Raw genomic sequence first — 18,835 nt, 5'->3', positions numbered from 1 at the left:
ACTGGGAGCCATTATAGATTTCCCCAGTAACACAAACATCTTTACAAGCGGGTGCAACAGACGGATGACTGTTGCCATAGTTAGATTAAACCTCTGTGCCAAGAAATACATTATAGTGCCGTTTGGAAAAACTTCCACCCAGGCTAATTACTCCATCGATTAGACGCTCAGTTTACCCAGTAGTCGGGGATCTGGGAACATATCTAGACAGTAATTTGACCTTGGAGAAATATGAGGCAAAGGTAGTAAAACAATAAAATCATTGGATGTGGCCCAGCTTAAGTAAGGGATGGCATCCAGGCCCAAGGACGTCAGTGCCACTTTATTCGGCCCTTATCAGACCCATCAGTGAGTAATGCCCCCCTTCAGTATGTACCTGAGCAGACATATGCAACCGATGGAATGCCCATGAGGGGAATCCAGGGTATAAGCATATTGTCCTATATAGAGAACTCAGCACAGCTCCTCGTGGTATCCAGCAGAGTTCCTAGAGCAGCAGAGACCAGAAAAAGCAACTTTCCAGATTTTAAGTATTTTTTCTTGCATTTTTCGACCATTTGTGTCATTCGACGACTGTTTCTGTCTATTTTATAGTGGTATTACCTGTTTTTCTTGTTTTTATAAGCTTTAATTGTTGGTTGCACTTCTTAGTTTGTTTGCTTAAAAGTTAAACTACAGGCTAATACACTCAAGTGTACTAGCTTTTGATAGCATTTAATCGAAAAGCAAAGCATTTATTGTGTTTTCTGTTCTGTCTGTGTAAAAAAACTTGAAAAAAAAACAAAAAAATATTCTTGTTCTCCTAACTTTCCTGGCTAGTTTGTTCCAGTGATCAGATTTTGCTGATCCCTGGGCTTTGTCTTGGTTCCTGTACTTCTCCATTTTCTTTGCTTGGTAAGGGGGAAGTTTCTTTACTCACCAGTGGGAGTGGGGAGTACTGAGCTGCCTGTTTGTCCTCAGAGGAGTGGTTTAAGACAGCGACTTGTAATTCATTGGCCATTTTGGGTAATTTCCTGCCTTTTCCAGCCCCCTGCTATAAAGCACGCTTTGGCGGGCTTTTCTGGCTGTAGAGAACTCCGCACAGCTCCTCGTGGTATCCAGCAGAGATGTCCTTCAAGAATGCAACTGCAGTCATAACATATGGGTTGTCCTGCCTCAGGCAGCCCTCGGTCGGCCGGATTCCAAAGTCTGGGTCCGACGTCTGCTGATGTTGCATTTCTCTCCGATGTCAGGGCGGCTGGAGTATATAAGCATCAGCCGACGCCATCTTCAGTCTTTCTTGCCACGCGGTGCCCGAAGCAGAAGCAGTTCGCAAGTGCCAGTCTATCAGCTCCTGTATTCTTCGAAACCGAAGTCATCAAAAAAGCTAAGTACCCCATTGGGGACCTTTTCTTGCCTCAGCCGATGTCAGAAATTACTGAAAAAGTAAATAATTGTTTGTCTTGTGGTAAACAAATACCTCATAAGGATTTCCACTCTTACTGCCTCCCTTGCCTTGGCCCAGACCACGACGTCTCGGCCTGTGTCGCCTGTGCTCGCTTCAGTAAGCGCACTCTCAGGTGCCGGGCGGAGTTCGCAGAAGACTTCTTCGGCGACAAATTTCATTATACAATGCCGTCGGAACAACCGACAACGCAGACTCCTAAGAAACGAAAAGACCGGGACCGACATCCTCGGCCCTCGTCTTCCACCGACACCACGACTAAACTAACCGCGAGTGCCCTGGTTCACTCTGAGTCGGTTATTCCACCGCTCCGAACCGAAGACACCGCTTTACCGATACCTCTGATACCGGAGACCACTCAGCCAGTTATTGATTTTCCTCCGGATACCGAAACCGAGGAAATGCCCGAGACCATTGCTGTTGATAAGGTCACTCCTGCACGTGGAGCAGCTAGGCCTCCCATGTCTATCAAGGCCTACACACGTGCTAAGGCAGCCAGCAAGTCCAAGCATCTTACTGCTAAAACCTTACCTCAGCCTACTCCTGAAACACAAATCATGTCTATGGCAGCAGATTTAATTTCCCTGATCAGAGGTTCCCAGGCCCATTCTGAGAGAGGATCCCGGCCTCCTCCTGACAAAAGGCCCAGGGTTGAACCCTCTGACCCTCTTCCTTCAGATGAAGATTCTGAGGACTCTGTTCGCTCCGAAAGCCAGGAAGAGCCCTTCCAGACCTATGAGGATTCAGATGCAGAGGACTCCATTCCCTCAGCCTCCCCTCCTGAGGATATTTCTTTTGGGGAAGTTCTGCATTCCATGAGGGAGCATTTCAAGTGGCAAGGCCAGGAATATTCTGATTCCAGAAAGCCTTCGAACCTTCCTTAAAAAGCCCCAGCACAGACCTTTAGCTATACCTCCTGTGCTTGATGTTTTGGATGATTTGTATTCTGACTCCAGTGTCACCCTGATACTCTTCCTCCTGCCCCTGCCAAGCCTGACAGATACTATAGGGTTCCAGAAACCCATTCTCATTTCTTTAAGGCCCATGCTGTTGATTTAGAAACAATTTCCCAGGGGCCTAAAGGGGTTTCAGCTACCACCTCCAAAAATCCTTTGCCTTCTAACAGGGAAGCAAGGTCCTTAGAGAGATGGGGGAAGAAGGTTTACACTTCCACTACTTTATCTATGAGAGCTCTCAATTGTCTCTTTCACATGTTTCAATATCAGGATTTCCTGTTAGATGATTTACAGAAAACATTGGCCTCCCCTGAACCCTTAGATAGGAAGTCTTTGCAGGAGACTGTGCATAATGCTCAACAGGTTAGCAATCATTTTCTACAGTGTGGATATGATGCATTGGAGGCTTCATGTAGGGCAGCTATGACAGGGGCTGTCATTCGCAGACATGCATGGTTGAAAGAACAACCCTTACCAGATCATGTTAAGGCAAAACTTCTTGACGCACCCTTGGAAAAGAACAAGCTTTTTGGTGCTAATGCTAAAGATGTGTTAAAGTCCATTGAGGAAAAAGCCAAGTCAGTTCAGACAGTAAAAGATTTCCTTCAGGTTCAGCCGCCCAGATTCAGCAGGAACTGGCCTTCTAAAAACTGGTCCTTTCCTAATCCTGAAAGATCACAAAGGGGCAAAAACAGGCGTGGCCGAGGAAGAGGCCAATACAGAGGATCCTACAGGGGACGACAATGGCAACCAGCAAACCAAAGAAGTGACACAGGGGTTTCTCCTGCCCCGCAGGGACAATCTCAATGACTTTCCTCTAGTTCCACTAACCAAGGAGCAAACAGAGGCTCCTTTGGGCGGAAAGTTATCTCTGTTTTCAAAAAATTGGCACAAACTAACAGACAAATGGATTTTGGACATTATAGACCACGGTTACAGGTTCCACTTCCACACTTTGCCAAGAAAACAAGGCATGCCAAACCTTCCACAAAATCAGAGGGCAGAGGCTATAAAGCAAATTTCTCTGCTTGCACAGATCAAAGCAATAGAAAAAGTTCCACAACAAGAACAAGGCCAGGGGTTTTATTCAAGACTGTTCCTGGTTCCAAGAAAAGAAAGTCAATGGAGACCAATACTGGACTTGTCCGCTTTAAACACTTTCCTCATAGTACCAAAGTTCAAAATACTGACTCTACAGCAACTCCTTCCCATGCTGGGCAAGGGGTCTTGGCTGATTACTCTGGACCTCAAGGAGGCATACCTGCATGTCCCTATCAGACACAGCTGCAGAAGATACCTCAGATTTCTTGCAGGGCCAGAGCATTATCAATTCTCAGCATTGCTCATTGCAGGCTCCAGGGGATTCAAATCTACCCGTACCTGGACGATTGCCTCATACAAGCGGACAACAAACTAACTTTGACAAAAAACTTGAATTATGTCATACACTTGCTACCGGCTCTGGGATACACAGTCAACTTTCAAAAGTCAAGACTTCAGCCATCCCAGCAAATAACCTTCTTAGGAGCCAAACTAGACACACTCTCAAATGGCTTACCTGACAGAAGACAAGCAAAAGAAGTTAACCCATTACTTCAAAAGTTTAGCAAAGCTCACCCAAATGACTGCAAGGAGTTTCCTACAGGCCCTGGGTTACATGGCATCCTGCATCCTCCTGGTTCCACTAGCAAGACTACACATGAGAAAGCTTCAGTGGTACTTAAAAAGCTTATGGTCTCAACACAGCAACAACCTAGAAGCAAATATCCCACTCATTCCATGTCTTCAAAAGGAATTTCTATGGTGGGCCTCAGCAAGCCAGTCAAACATAGGTATGTCATTCAAAAAGCCTCAGATAACACAGACGCCTCAGACCTTCGATGGGGGGCGCACATGGAAGGCAGATGTATTCAAGGACAATGGTCTCCAAAGGAAACACATATGCATATCAATCAAAAAGAAATGTTAGCAGTAATGCATGCCATCGAGGCCTTTGGGCAACAACTTCAACAAGGCCACCTATTAATACGGACAGACAACACCACAGTGATGTGGTACATAAACAAGCAGGGGGGCACTCATTCTTACCCCCTTTGCAGACTGACAATGAATCTTTGGGAAAAATCACTGGGCCTAAACATACAACTACAATCCCAGTTTGTTCCAGGCAAAGACAATGTTCTGGCGGACAGTCTAAGCAGGAATTTCCTAGACCCCCACGAATGGAGACTACATCCAGACATCTTCCTACGACTCACCTCAACATGGGGCAGGCCGGACGTAGACCTATTTGCCTCCCACCGCAATCATCACTTACAAAAGTTCTGCTCAAGGACATATCGTCCACAAGCATGGAAAACAGATGCCCTCTCATTCAACTGGAGCACCCTGATAATTTATGCATTTCCACCTCTGCCACTGATGACCACAGTGTTATTAAAGATCAAAGCAGACAAGCCGCAGGGGATCCTAATAGCTCCAGACTGGCCAAGACAACACTGGTACCCACTGCTACGGAGCATATGTCACAACAAAACTTGGGCCCTTCCACAATGGCCCCAACTTCTGACTCAACACAACTTCAGGACAGTTCATCCCAACATCCAGACGCTACAGCTGACAGCTTGGGAAATCCCATAAATAACCTTGATTTACCACTCCAAGGAAGTTCAGCGGATATTAACAGAAGCCCGCAGACCATCCACCAGAAATGTTTACTCAGCCAAATGGAAGAGATTCAGCATTTGGAATACCAACAAGGGTCATGACGCCTCATTTTTGAGCATTCCTCTCATCCTGGAATACTTGGCAGATATGCTGCATAAAGGACTTTCATTCTCTTCCATAAAAATTCATGCTTCAGCTATATCAGCTAGATACAACACTGACCCACCTGTGTTTTCACATCCTTTAAGACAATTTCTTAGAGGAATCAAGAATATAAAGCCCCCAAGAAAGGCACCAGTACCAGCTTGGGACCTCAATTTTGTTCTAGAAAAATTGACTTTACCTCCCTTCGAGCCAGCAGCTTCTGTGGATTTACATTTTCTTTCCTGGAAGACAGCTTTCCTGTTGGCCATTACCTCGGCAAGAAGAGTTTCGGAATTGCAGGCCTTAATGGCAATACCACCGTTCATAACCTTTCACAGAGACAGGGTCTCCTTACGAACCAATCCTACCTTTCTGCCAAAAGTAGTTTCTAGGGTTGCCTTAAATCAAGCAATTCACCTGCCTACTTTCTTTCCTAATCCTGAGAACAAAGGGGAAAGACTGTTGCATACCTTGGACATACACAGACAGCTTCGCTACTACCTAGACAGAACCAAGACCAGTAGGAAGTCTGACCAGCTTTTTGTAGCTTACGCCCCTGCAGTACAAGGAAAAGCAATTTCTAAACAGACAATTTCAAAATGGATTGGACATTGCATCAGATTCTGTTATTCCTTCCATGGAAAGAGTGTGCCAGCCAATGTCAGACCACACTCCACCAGAGCTACAGCCACCTCTACAGCCTTCTTAAGAGGGGTGCCTACAAAAGACATTCTTGAAGCTGCTACATGGAGCTCCATGCATACATTTTCCAAGCACTACAACCTCCCTTTATATTCCAGATCCAGAGCAGGCTTTGCTTCGGCAGTCCTGCAGGGACTGATAGCTACACCATCCCTTTCTTAGAGCATACCACCTCCCCCAGCTAAGCTTTGGTATTCAACCCATATGTTATGACTGCAGTTGCATTCTTGAAGGACATAGTACAGATGTTCTTCATCTCACATTGCTGCAGTCATAACCTGTGGGTAGTCCGCTGTCCTCGGTCGGCCCGAATACCAAAGTGTTAGGCTGGCGTCGGTCATGGTCACTCAGATCTGACGTCAGTACGCCGTGGTACTAAAGCGCATGACCAACGCCATATCCTCAGTCTTTCTTGCCGCATGGTCCGAAGCAGAAGCAGCGTTTTGCAAGTGCCGTTCGGCGTCCTGAAATTTTCGTATTCTGAGTTTCAGACCGAAGACCAAGTTGGGCTAAGTACCCGTTGGGAATATTTTTGTCTTTTCTTGCCTCAGTTAAATCCGGATGTCAGAAAAAGTGAATAATTGTATTTCTTGTGGGAAACAGATACCTCATAGGGATTACCACTCTTTGTATTCCTTGCTTGGGGCCTGAGCACGGCGTAGTCGGTGTCGCTTTGTGCTAGATTTAATAAGCGCACCATTAAGCAGGTTAGATTGTGCTAGGCTTGTCTTGATGGCGGTGTAATTACAATATGCCGTCAGATCCTCCGCCGCTACGCTAAGAGCGTAAGGAAAAATCGTTAAAGTCCAAGCAGGATGAGTCGTCCGTTACGGACGCCGGTTCTTTAGAAACTATGGTGGAATCTGTGGATCCCGCCGAGGTTTCAGCTGAGTCTCAGGGGGAGCCTTTAGTTTTGCAGGATGTGGCTTCTCAGGAGTCGGGTCAGGCTGAGGGGGCCTCTCAGATCTCTGTAGTCCCTTCTTTGCATAAGGTGGTTAGGCCTTCTACTTCTGTCTCTAAGGTACCCTCCAAGGTCAGGCCTGGTTTGTCTTCCTCTGGCGTCAGCCCTAGTTCTGCAGGTTCTGTACCTAAAAAGCATATGCTGAAAATGGCAGAAGATTTAATTACCTTAATCAGGGGTTCTTTGCCCCCTCCAGATAAGAGGCCTAGGGTGGAGCCAGGGGTGGAAGGATTGGAGCATTCTTCAGATTACTCTGAGTCTTCGGCTGAAGACATTCAGGATTTTCCTCCTTATTCTGATTCAGATGCAGAGGATTCTAGTCTTTCTGCTCCCCCCCCCCCCCCCAGAGGATTTTTCTTTTTCTGAAACCCTGCATTCCATGAGAGCATTTTAAGTGGGAAGGTCAGGATTTCTCAGATTCTAGAAAGAGACTTAGGGAATTTTGTTTTACCACAGCATAGGCCCTTGGCTATACCCCTGTTTTGGATGTTGTTCAGGATGTTTTCTCTGAAGCTTCCCTTAATCCTGATTCTTTGCCTCCTGCCCCGGTCAAGCCAGACAGGTATTACAGAGTGCCTGAGGCTCATAAATATTTGTATAAGAGCCGAGCTGACCCGAAACTATTAGCCAGGGACCTAAGGGTGTCAGGGCTTCTGTTGTAAAGAATCCAGTCCCTATGGATAAAGATTCTAGAGCTTTGGATAGGTGGGGTAAAAAAGTGTATACCTCTTCCACTCTAGCAATGAGGGCTTTGAATTGCCAGTTCCATATGCTGAAGTACCAGAATTTTCTCCGAAGTCAGTTGAAATCTAAGGTAGATGCTTTGGCAGAGGGCATTGAGTGTAAGGAATTGCAGGATTTAGTTCATGCCTCTGATCAGGTGGGTAAGCATTCTTTGCAGTGTGGTTTTGATGCTCTTCAGGCCTCTTCCAGGGTGGCTGCCACTGGATCAGTTATTAAGTAGGCCTGGCTTAAGGATCAGAATTTGTCAGAGCATGTTAAAGCTCGAATTTTGGATGCTCCCCTTCAGTCTGAAGTTTTTTGGTTCTCCTGTGGAGTCAGTTTTGAAGAAAATGGAAGACAAAGCTAAGTCTATGCAAACAGTTAAGGATTTTTTACAGGTGCAGCCCCCTAAGTTTAGCAGAAATTGGCCTACTAAGGGATGGGCTTATCCTTCTGATTTACAGTCTAGGGGCAGATCTAGACGTGGTAGGGGCAGAGCTCATGCTCAAGGTTCTTTCCGGCCTAGGACGTGGAGTTCCCCTGCACAATCTTCAGGTGAGGGCAGGGGCCAGCCTTTTCGTAAACAGACCCAATCACCTGTATCTCCAGCTGCCAGATCCCTCCTGTCTGGCAGCTCCTCTGGGAGGAAAGTTGACACTTTTCAGGAAAATTGGCTTTTAGTCACTCAGGACAAATGGGTGTTGGACATTATAGATCGAGGCTACAAGTTTTATTTTCACACCTTGCCTCCTTTCAAAGGCATGCCAGGCGTTCCTTCTCAGCAAAGGTGGAGGCTCACAAACAGATTTCTTTACTTCTAAAATGGGGGCTATCCAGGAGGTCCCTCCGTCAGAAGTAGGCCTAGGATTTTATTCTCGCCTGTTTCTTGTACCAAAGAAAGGAAACACTTGGAGGCCAATTCTGGATTTGTCTATTCTCAACACATACCTGGACATTCCAAAATTCAAGATGTTAACTTTGCAACAACTTCTGCCTCTATTAGGCAAAGATCACTGGATGGTAACTCTGGATCTCAGAGGCTTATCTTCACATTCCTATCAGGCCCAGTTGCAGGAGGTTCCTGCGTTTTCGGGCTGGGACTTTACATTATCAGTTCTCTGCATTGCCCTTTGGCTTATCTACTGCGCCCAGGGTGTTCACAAAGGTCCTGGCACCGGTGATAGCCTCCTTAAGGTTAAGGGGAATACAAATCTATCCTTATTTGGACGATTGCCTGATTCTGGCTCAAGACAAAGTCAAGTTACTTCACCATCTACAGTATGTTATGGCAGTGTTAAGGTGCCTAGGGTATTCTGTGAACGAAACAAAGTCCAGTCTAGTACCCTCTCAGGACATGTGCTTTCTGGGTGTGAGACTGAATACAACCTCTCAGATGGCATTTTTGACCCCAGACAAACAATGAAATCTTACCCTTTACTTCCAACAATTGTCTCTACGGTCCAGGCTGACTGCAAGGACAGTCCTTCAAGCCTTGGGGTTCATGGCATCTTGTATTCTGGTGCTTCCCAATGCCAAACTGCATATGAGGAAGCTACAATGGTATCTCAAAAGCGTATGGCCTCAACACTGCCACGATTTGGACACTGTCATTCAGATGATACCTTGCATCCAAAGGGAATTTTTGTGGTGGGCTCAGGAATGTCACCTAAACAAGGGACTCTCTGTGATCCGACCAGAGGCGAGTCAGATCTTAATGACAGATGCCTCAGACATGGCTTGGGGAGCACACTTCAATGGAAAATGGGTTCAAGACATGTGGCCTGCCAGACTACAACATTTGCATATCAACATGAAGGAGATGTTAGCAGTCCAATTTGCATTGGTGGATGTTCTTCATTCCACATTGCTGCAGTCCTAACTATTGGGTAGTCCGCTGTCCAGTCGGGCCGAATACCAAAGTATATGGCTGACGTCGGTCAGGGCGCATTAGACTGACGTCAGTACGTCAGGGTACTAATGCGCATGACCGACGTCATATCCTCAGTCTTTTTTGCCGCATGGTCCGATGCAGAAGCAGTTTTGCGAGTGCAGGTTGGCGTTCTGAAATTTTCTGAAGTCGGAGTTTCAGACCGAATCAAAGTTGGCTAAGTACCCCGTTGTTGAACATTTTGGTTTTTTCTTGCCTCAGTATTTAACCGGATGTCAGAAAAAGTGAATAACTGTATTTCTTGTGGGAAACAGATACCTCATAGGGATTACCATACCTTGTGTATACCTTGTTTAGGGCCTGAGCACGGCGTTGTTGGATGTCGCTCTTGTGCTAGATTTAACGCACTATTAAGAGAAGGTTAGACTGTGCCAGGTTAGTGTTTGGGAAGCGTTGTAATTATAAAATGCCGTCGGATACTCCGGCGCCCTTCGTCAAAAGCGCAAGGACAAAACAGCGAAGCCTAGGGTTGATGAACCGGCAGTCCCGGACGTCGGTTCTTTAGAAACTCAGTGGAGCCAGAGGTTTTGCCAGGAGTTTCTTTGGAGTCTCAGGCAGAGACTTTACTGTTACAGGATGTGCCTTCTCAGGAGGTAGGCCAGGCTGAGGGGCTTCTCAGGTAACTGTTCTTCCTCTCTTCCCAAGGTAGTTAGAGCCTCTCCTTCTGTTTCCAAAACTTCTTTGAGAGGTAGGCCAAGTTTAGCTTCAGTGGGGGCTTCTCCTAGCACTTCAGGTTCTGTGCCTAAGAAACATATGCTTAAAATGGCAGAAGATTTGATTACTATGATTAGAGGTTCTATGCCCCTCCTGATAAGAGGCCTAGGGTGGAACCTGAGTTTGAGAGTTTTGAACAGTGTTCAGAGGCTTCTGAGTCTTCTGCGGAAGACTTGCAGGAGTATCCTCCTTATTCTGATTCTGATGTGGATGATTCCACTCCTACAGCTTCTCCTCCTGAGGATTTCTCATTTTCAGAGACTCTGCATTCCATGAGGGAGCACTTTAAATGGGAAGGCCAAGATTACTCTGATTCCAGGAAAAGGCTTAGGGAATTCTTGTTTTACCCCAGCATAGGCCCTTAGCTATACCTCCTGTGTTGAATGTGGTGGAAGATGTTTTGCAGAGGCTTCCTGAACCCTGATTCTTTGCCTCCTGCTCCTGTTAAACCTGATAGGTACTATAGGGTGCCTGAAGCTCATAAGTATCTTTTTAAGAGTCCTAGGGCAGACCCGGAAACTGTTTCTCAGGGACCTAAAGGTGTTAAGGCCTCTGTTGTTAAAAACCCTGTTCCCACTGATAGAGGCAAGGGCTTTGGATAGATGGGGAAAGAAAGTGTATACTTCTTCCACTTTAGCCATGAGGCGTTGAATTGTCAGTTTCACATGCTAAAATATCAAAATTATCTCCTTTCACAATTGAAATCTAAGGTGGATGCTTTGGCGGAAGGTATTGAGTGTAAAGAGTTGCTGGATTTAGTTCATGTGTCTGAACAAGTGGGTAAGCATTCTTTGCAATGTGGTTTTGATGCTGTACAGGCCTCCTCGAGGGTGGCTGCCACTAGTTCTGTTCTTCGCAGGCATGCCTGGTTGAGGGATCAGAATTTAGCTGAGCATGTTAAGACAAGGATTTTGGATGCTCCTTTACAGTCTGATGTCTTGTTTGGTTCGCCTGTGGAAACAGTTTTAAAGAAAATGGAGGACAAAGCTAAATCTATGCAAACTGTTAAAGATTTTTTGCAGGTGCAGCCACCGAAGTTTAGTAGAAATTGGCCTACTTAGGGATGGACATATCCTGCTTATGATTCCCAGTCTAGGGGTAGGTCTAGACGTGGTAGGGGCAGAGCTCAAGGTTCTTTTAGGCCTAGAACAGGGAGTTCTCCTGCTCAGACTTCTGGTGAGGGCAGGGGTCAGTCCTTTCGTAAACAGACCCAATGACCTGCCTTTTCAGCTGCCAGTAGATTCTCGTCTGGCAGCTCCTTTGGGAGGAAGACTGTCTCTTTTCAAAGAAAATTGGGATTTAATTACTCAAGACAGATGGGTATTGGATATCATTCACCACGGTTACAGGTTTTATTTCCATACATTGCCCCCTTTCAAAGGCATGCCAGACGTTCCTCCTCCACAAAGGAAAGAGGCTCACAAGCAAATTTCTCTGTTACTCCAAATAGGGGCCATTCAGCCAGTCCCTGTATCAGAAAGGGGCCTAGGATTTTATTCTCGCCTGTTCCTAGTACCAAAGAAGGGGAACACGTGGAGACCAATTTTGGATTTATCTATCCTCAACACTTATCTGGACATTCCCAAGTTCAAGATGTTGTCCTTACAACAGCTTTTACCTCTGCTGGGCAAAGATCACTGGATGGTAACTTTAGATCTCAAGGAAGCTTACCTTCATGTGCCTATAAGACTAAGTTGCAGGAAGTATCTGCGTTTTCGAGCTGGAAATTCTCATTATCAGTTCTCTGCATTGCCCTTTGGCTTATCTACTGCCCAGAGTATTCACAAAGGTTCTGGCTCCAGTGATAGCTTACTTCAGGCTAAAAGGAATTCAAATCTATCCTTACTTGGACGACTGCCTGATTCTGGCTCAAGAAAAGGAAGACCTTCTACAGCATCTGGAATATGTTATAGCAGTGCTAAGATGCCTAGGGTATTCTGTGAACGAAATAAAGTCCAGTCTAGTACCCTCTCAAGACATGTGCTTTCTGGGTGTGAGACTGAATACAGCAGCCCAGATGGCCTTTTTAACCCCGGACAAACAAAAGAGTCTATCCCTTTACTTCCATCAACTATCTCATCAGTCCGTGCTGACTGCAAGGACAGTCCTTCAAGCATTAGGGTTCATGGCATCTTGTATTCTGGTGCTTCCCAATGCCAAACTGCATATGAGGAAGCTGCAATGGTATCTCAAAAATGTATGGACACAGCACTGCCAGGATTTGGACACTGTCATTCCAATAATACCTTGCCTTCAAAAAGAATTTTTGTAATGGGCTCAGGAATGTCACCTAAACAAGGGACTCTCTGTGACCCGGCCAGAGGCGAGTCAGATTTTAACGACAGATGCCTCGGACATTGCTTGGGGAGCTCATCTAAATGGAAAGTGGATACAAGACAAGTGGCCTGCCAGACTACAGCATCTACATATCAACATGAAGGAGATGTTAGCAGTCCAGTTTGCATTAATGGCTTTCAAGGAGTTACTTCTTCCAGGGCAGGTGTTGATTCAAACAGACAACACAACTGTCATGTGGTACATCAACAAACAAGGGGGAACACATTCTTATCCTCTATGCAGGCAAGCAATGATTTTATGGGAGACTGCGCTCAGCTTGCAACTAACTCTTCAGGCAAGGTTTCTGCCGGGAGCACAGAACTCCTTAGCAGATGTGTTAAGCAGGCAATCATGGATCCCCACGGTGGAAACTGGATCTTCATGTATTTCAGAAATTGACAGTGTCATGGGGAACTCCAGACATAGATCTGTTCTTCTCCACTAAACCACCAGCTGCCAAAGTTTTGCACAAAGGGTTTCATCACGCAGCTTGGAAAGTGGATGCTCTGTCTTTCAGTTGGAAAAATCTTCATGTGTATGCCTTTCCACCTCTGCCTCTTCTTCCAAAGGTGCTCTTAAAGGTCAGACAAGACAAGCCAAGGATGATTTTAATAGCTCCAGATTGGCCTCGGCAACACTGGTACCCACTACTAAGGAGTCTGGTAAGGAAGCCTCCATGGCCTTTACCTTTGATTCCACATCTGTTATCTCAGACGGACGGTCATCTGCTCAATGTCAAGCTTCACTCTCTTCATCTAACAGCCTGGCATATTCTGTGTTGAAACACAGCAGGTCTCAACTTCCTCAACAAGTTTTAAATGTGATTATGGAAGCTAGAAGACCTAGTACAAGGAAAGTGTACGCAGAAAAATGGAAGAGATTTTTATTTTGGAGTACAGCAAAGAATTTGGAGATTTCTGAGCCTAATTTGAGTGTGGCTCTTCAATATCTTACTGAGTTATTGGACAAAGGTTTGTCCTTCTCTTCCATTAAGATTCATGCTGCAGCAATTTCAGCTCACTATGATTGTGACCCACCATTGTTTTCATCCTTTGTTCAAGCAGTTTCTTAGAGGGGCAAAGAATATAAGACCCCACGTAGAGCTCCTACTCCTGCTTGGGATCTCAATTTTGTGTTGGAAAACTTACTCTACAACCTTTTGAGCCTGCGGCTACTGCTGAATTGAAATACTTGTCATGGAAGACTGCTTTTCTGTTGGCTATTACTTCTGCAAGAAGGGTGTCTGAGTTGCAGGCCCTTATGGCAGTAGAGCCCTTTTGATTTTCCATAAGGATAGGGTATCATTACGTACTAATCCTTCCTTTATGCCTAAGGTGGTTTCTAGTGTGGCTTTAAACCAAACTATTCATTTGCCTACTTTTTATGCAGACCCCCAAAATAAAGGGGAAAAGATTTTGCACACTTTAGATGTACACAGGCAATTGCGTTATTATTTAAGCAGGACTAAGGATTTTAGGCAGTCTCAGCAGTTGTTTGTTTCTTTTGCTTTGAGTTCACAGGGCAAGCCTGTGTCTAAACAAACTATTTCTAGGTGGATTGGGTTTTGCATTGCATTTTGTTATTCCCATCATGGCAAGGAGATTCCAGCTGGGATTAGGCCTCATTCCACTAGGGCTACTGCCACTTCAACAGCATTTCTAAGGGGTGGCAACTAAGGATATTTTGGAGGCAGCTACTTGGAGTTCAGTGCATACTTTCTCTAAGCATTATCACCTTCCTCTCTACTCTAAGTCTAGGGCTGGTTTTGCCACAGCTATTTTGCAAGGCATGTTGTCAGCTCCTGCTTCTTTATGATTTGCCAGCCTCCCTTACCTCTGCTTTGGGATTCTACCCAATAGTTAGGACTGCAGCAATGTGGAATGAAGAACATAGTACAGTTTTGTACCTACCATAAATGTAGATGTTCGAGGATCCACATTGCTGCAGTCCAATTTCCTCCCTCCTTCCCTCTGTGTTTAGGGGTGGTTGTGTAGGTGAGGTTATATGCTGATAATTTTGTATATATTGTACATATTTTTGGTGCAGGTATATTGGGCATTGTCTTTTTAGGGTCTTCTGACATCTGGGGCAAGAAAAGACTGAGGATATGACGTCGGTCATGCGCATTAGTACCCTGACGTACTGAAGTCAGTCTAATGCGCCCTGACCGACGTCAGCCATATACTTTGGTATTCGGGCCGACTGGACAGCGGACTACCCAATAGTTAGGACTGCAGCAATGTGGATCCTCGAACATCTACATTTATGGTAGGTACAAAACTGTACTTTTTCAAGGATCTACTTCACCCAGGACAAGTGTTGATTCAGACAGACAACACAACAGTCATGTGGTACATCAACAAGCAGGGGGGTACCCATTCGTACCCTCTTTGCAGACAAGCTATGATTTTGTGGGAGACTGCTCTCAGTTTGCACCTCACCCTTCAGGCAAGGTTTCTGCCAGGAGCACAGAACTCCTTAGCAGATGTTTTGAGCAGACAGATGGTGGATCCCCACGAGTGGAAATTGGATCCTCATGTTTTTCAACAGCTGACGGTGGCATGGGGGACTCCAGACATAGATCTGTTCGCTTCTCCACTGAATTACCAACTGCCAAAGTTTTGCACAAAGCTGTTTCACCCAAAAGCTTGGAAAGTGGATGCTCTATCATTCAGTTGGAACAACCTTCACGTTTATGCCTTTCCTCCTCTGCCTCTCCTTCCCAAGGTGCTCCTAAAGGTCAGGCAGGACAAGCCTTGCATGATTCTGATAGCTCCAGATTGGCCACGGCAGCACTGGTACCCTCTGCTGCGGACTTTAGTATGGGAGCCTCCTTGGCTTTTGCCATTAATTCCACACCTTTTGTCCCAGGCAAGCAATCATTTCCGCAATGTCAGGATTCAGTCCCTGCATCTGACAGCCTGGTTCTGTTTTAGACCCTGGGGGGTCGCAGCTTCCTCAACAAGTTTTGAATGTCATTTTGGAGGCCAGACGGCCTAGTACAAGGAAAGTTTATGCTGATAAATGGAGGAGATTTTTTCTTTGGAGCAAAGCAAAGAGCTTTGATGTTTCAGTGCCTAATTTGAGTGTTTCACTTCAGTATCTTGCAGAATTATTAGACAAGGGGTTTGTCTTTCTCCTCTGTAAAAGTTCATGCTGCAGCCATTTCTGCTCACTATGACTGTGACCCACCATTATTCTCTCACCCTTTGTTCAAGCAATTTCTTAGAGGGGCAAAGAACATAAGACCCCCACGTAGAGCTCCTACTCCTTCCTGGGATCTCAATTTTGTGTTGGAAAAGCTCACTTTACCTCCTTTTGAACCTGCAGCTACTTCGGAGTTGAAGTTTTTGTCTTGGAAGACTGCTTTTTTGTTGGCCATTACGTCTGCTAGAAGAGTATCTGAATTACAGGCTCTAATGGCAGTTGAACCCTTCCTGATATTTCATAAGGATAGGGTCTCACTTACTAATCCTACTTTTATGCCTAAAGTTGTTTCTAATGTGGCCTTAAACCAATCTATTCATCTGCCTACATTTTATGCTGATCCCCAAAATAAGGGGGAGAAAATTTTGTATTCTTTGGACATTCACAGGCAGTTACGTTATTATTTGAGCAGAACTAAAGGGTTCAGGCAGTCCCAACAGTTATTCATTTCTTTTGCCTTGGGATCTCAAGGAAAACCTGTTTCAAAACAAACTATTTCTAAGTGGATTGGCCATTGCATTGGTTTCTGTTATTCTCATCATGGTAAGGAGGTTCCGGCTGGAATCAGACCTCATTCTACTAGGGCTACTGCCACTTCTACTGCTTTTTAAGGGGGGTAGCTACTAAGGATATTTTGGAGGCAGCTACCTGGAGTTCAGTGCACACTTTTTCTAAACATTACCATCTTCCTCTCTATTCCAAATCTAGGGCTGGGTTTGCCACTGCAGTTTTACAGGGCATGTTAGCAGCTCCTAATGCTATCTGATTTTACCAACCTCCCTTTAACTTTGCTTTGGGATTCTACCCACAGGTTATGACTGCAGCAATGTGAGATGAAGAACATAGTACAGTTTTGTACCTACCATAAATGTAGATGTTCGAAGATCCACATTGCTGCAGTCTAATTTCTCCCTCCTTCCCCTCTGTAGTTTGGGGTGGCTGTGTGGTTTGTGGTGTATCTATTGTTGCTATTTTGGTGATGGGGTATTTTTCTATTTTTGGCTATGGCCTTTCTTTTTAAGGCTTCTGACATCTGGGGCAAGAAAGACTGAGGATATGGCGTCGGTCATGCGCTTTAGTACCACGGCGTACTGACGTCAGATCTGAGCGACCATGACCGCCAGCCTAACACTTTGGTATTCGGGCCGACCGAGGACAGCGGACTACCCACAGGTTATGACTGCAGCAATGTGGATCTTCGAACATCTACATTTATGGTAGGTACAAAACTGTACTATGTTAAGTTGTCTATCTCGCCTTCATTCTTGCTGGATGGGTTCGGAGCCGACCTCAGCTCCGACTCGGCCACTCTAAAAGCTCGAGAGTTGGTTCCACGGCTCGAGGCTCCTATATCCCACAATGCTAGGCGTGAGTTACCTCAGATCTCGTTTGCCGCTACAGCGATCGAGGTGTTGGTTTTCTACCGGCTTCTTGGTGAGTAAACTTTCAGTAAAGTTAGTATACTTAAACCCCTTTATTTTTAATTTTAATTCTTGTTTCCCTTAGTTTAGTGGAATTCTCTCCCTTTTTTCTCTAAAGTCCCGTTTCTTCCCCACAAGAATTTATAAGTTCTTCCCTTGGGCCTTCAGGCCTTCTTCTTCCTTTCCCTAGTGGTGTGTGTGTGTTGTTTCTCTTAAATTAAAACCTTTGATAGTTGTTTTATTTTTTGAGTTTAAAAATAAGATAGGGTGTAATCAGTGTGTTTGACTGGGTGTGTGTGATTACACTTTTTTTTCTAAGATGTCTAAAGACACAAAGGTCTCAGGCTTCAAGAAGTGTGATGCGTGCTGTCAGAAAATGTCTCTGACAGACGGTCACACTTCTTGTGTCTACTGCCTGGGGCCTTTGCACCTGCAGGACTCCTGTGCTGTATGCCACGGATTCAGTCCCAGGGTCCTGCAGGAAAGAAAGAACAAATTGATCCTAAGAGGTTTACTCAAGCCTGAGGATTCCCTTTCTGTCTCTGGGAAGCCCTCCAAGGCTTCTAGGTCCTCGGCTCCAGCTACTGAGCCGAGACCTAAAACTACTAAACCTCCGTCATCGGCTCCGGCTGGAGCCTAAGAGTCTCAGTCTGCAGTTGCTGTGGTACCCTCGGCTCCGGCTGGATGCGAGGTATTAGAAATTCCCTTGTCGGCTCCGACCAGACCTTCGGAGCCGACATCTAGAAGAGATCTAGGTCACCATCCCTTGGCTCCGTTCATTCGGCTCCAGCATCTCCTCTGCTGTCTGAACGGAGCCATAAATCACTCCTCTAGGTCATCGAGGCTGTCGGATCATGACCTTCAGAGGGTAGTGAGTCGACTTCTTAAGTCCGAGGCACTGGCCCAAATGCTTCAGAGCTCGACTCATCAGTCGATGCCTGCCCTGTCCATCAATATGTTCCTCCTCCGACTCCGTTGAGCTCGGGCGGGTCGTTGAACCGAGACTGTGGTAGCGTCGGAGCCGACACAAGTCTTCGGCTCCATCGTCGGCTCCGATTTCTTCCTTGGAAGAATCTCGGCCGGACTTCCATCGTCTGCTCGAGGGTGAGTGGCATCGGACCCTTGTCCGACCCGCTCTCCCTCTCGGGCTTCAGCGCTGGTAAGTTCGGCTCCGACATCGACCTCGGAGCCATCACTGTCGGTGCCGAGGAGGTTTTAGCTTTCGGGCGGGGACCTCTGGCTCTGCCTGACAGGGGTGCGTTGAGGTCATGCGGAGTGTGTTAGAACCTGGTTCTACCCCACAGTCGGCTCCGCCCCCTCTTGATTGCCTCAGGTCAAGTCGACTCACTCCCTCATCCCGGACGCAGAGAGCTAGCTCCTCAGGAATCCCCATGGGGATCTCATCCTCTTCGAGGCCTCACCTGTTTTGGCAGAAGAGCCCCTCGGAAGAAAGTGTAGAGGAAACACATACTCACCTGAGTCAGTCACCTCTGACACAGATTTAGAGGATTCGAGGGTTCCCCGTTCCCCTTCTGAAGATGTCTCCTTTGCAGACATTCTGGAAATCCTTAAGCAGAGGGAAATTGGCCAGCCCTCAACCCTTCGGAGGAT

General features: G+C 46.1%; 1 protein-coding gene across 1 annotated transcript in view; it reads left to right on the top strand.

Moving 5' to 3' along the window:
* Positions 1-18,835, top strand: part of NUP35 (nucleoporin 35) — an 813,253-nt gene that overhangs the window by 753,926 nt on the left and 40,492 nt on the right. Inside the window, exon 11 of the mRNA XM_044075241.1 lies at positions 936-967. Coding sequence (XP_043931176.1) covers positions 936-967 — 32 coding nt within the window. The remainder of the gene's footprint in view (positions 1-935; positions 968-18,835) is intronic.

This window comes from Protopterus annectens, chromosome 6.part0 (assembly GCF_019279795.1).
Source record: "Protopterus annectens isolate FY-2018-M chromosome 6.part0, PAN1.0, whole genome shotgun sequence".
NCBI lineage: Eukaryota > Metazoa > Chordata > Ceratodontiformes > Protopteridae > Protopterus > Protopterus annectens.
Note: the sequence above shows the minus strand (reverse complement) of the source record. Positions and strands in the feature narration are given on the sequence as shown.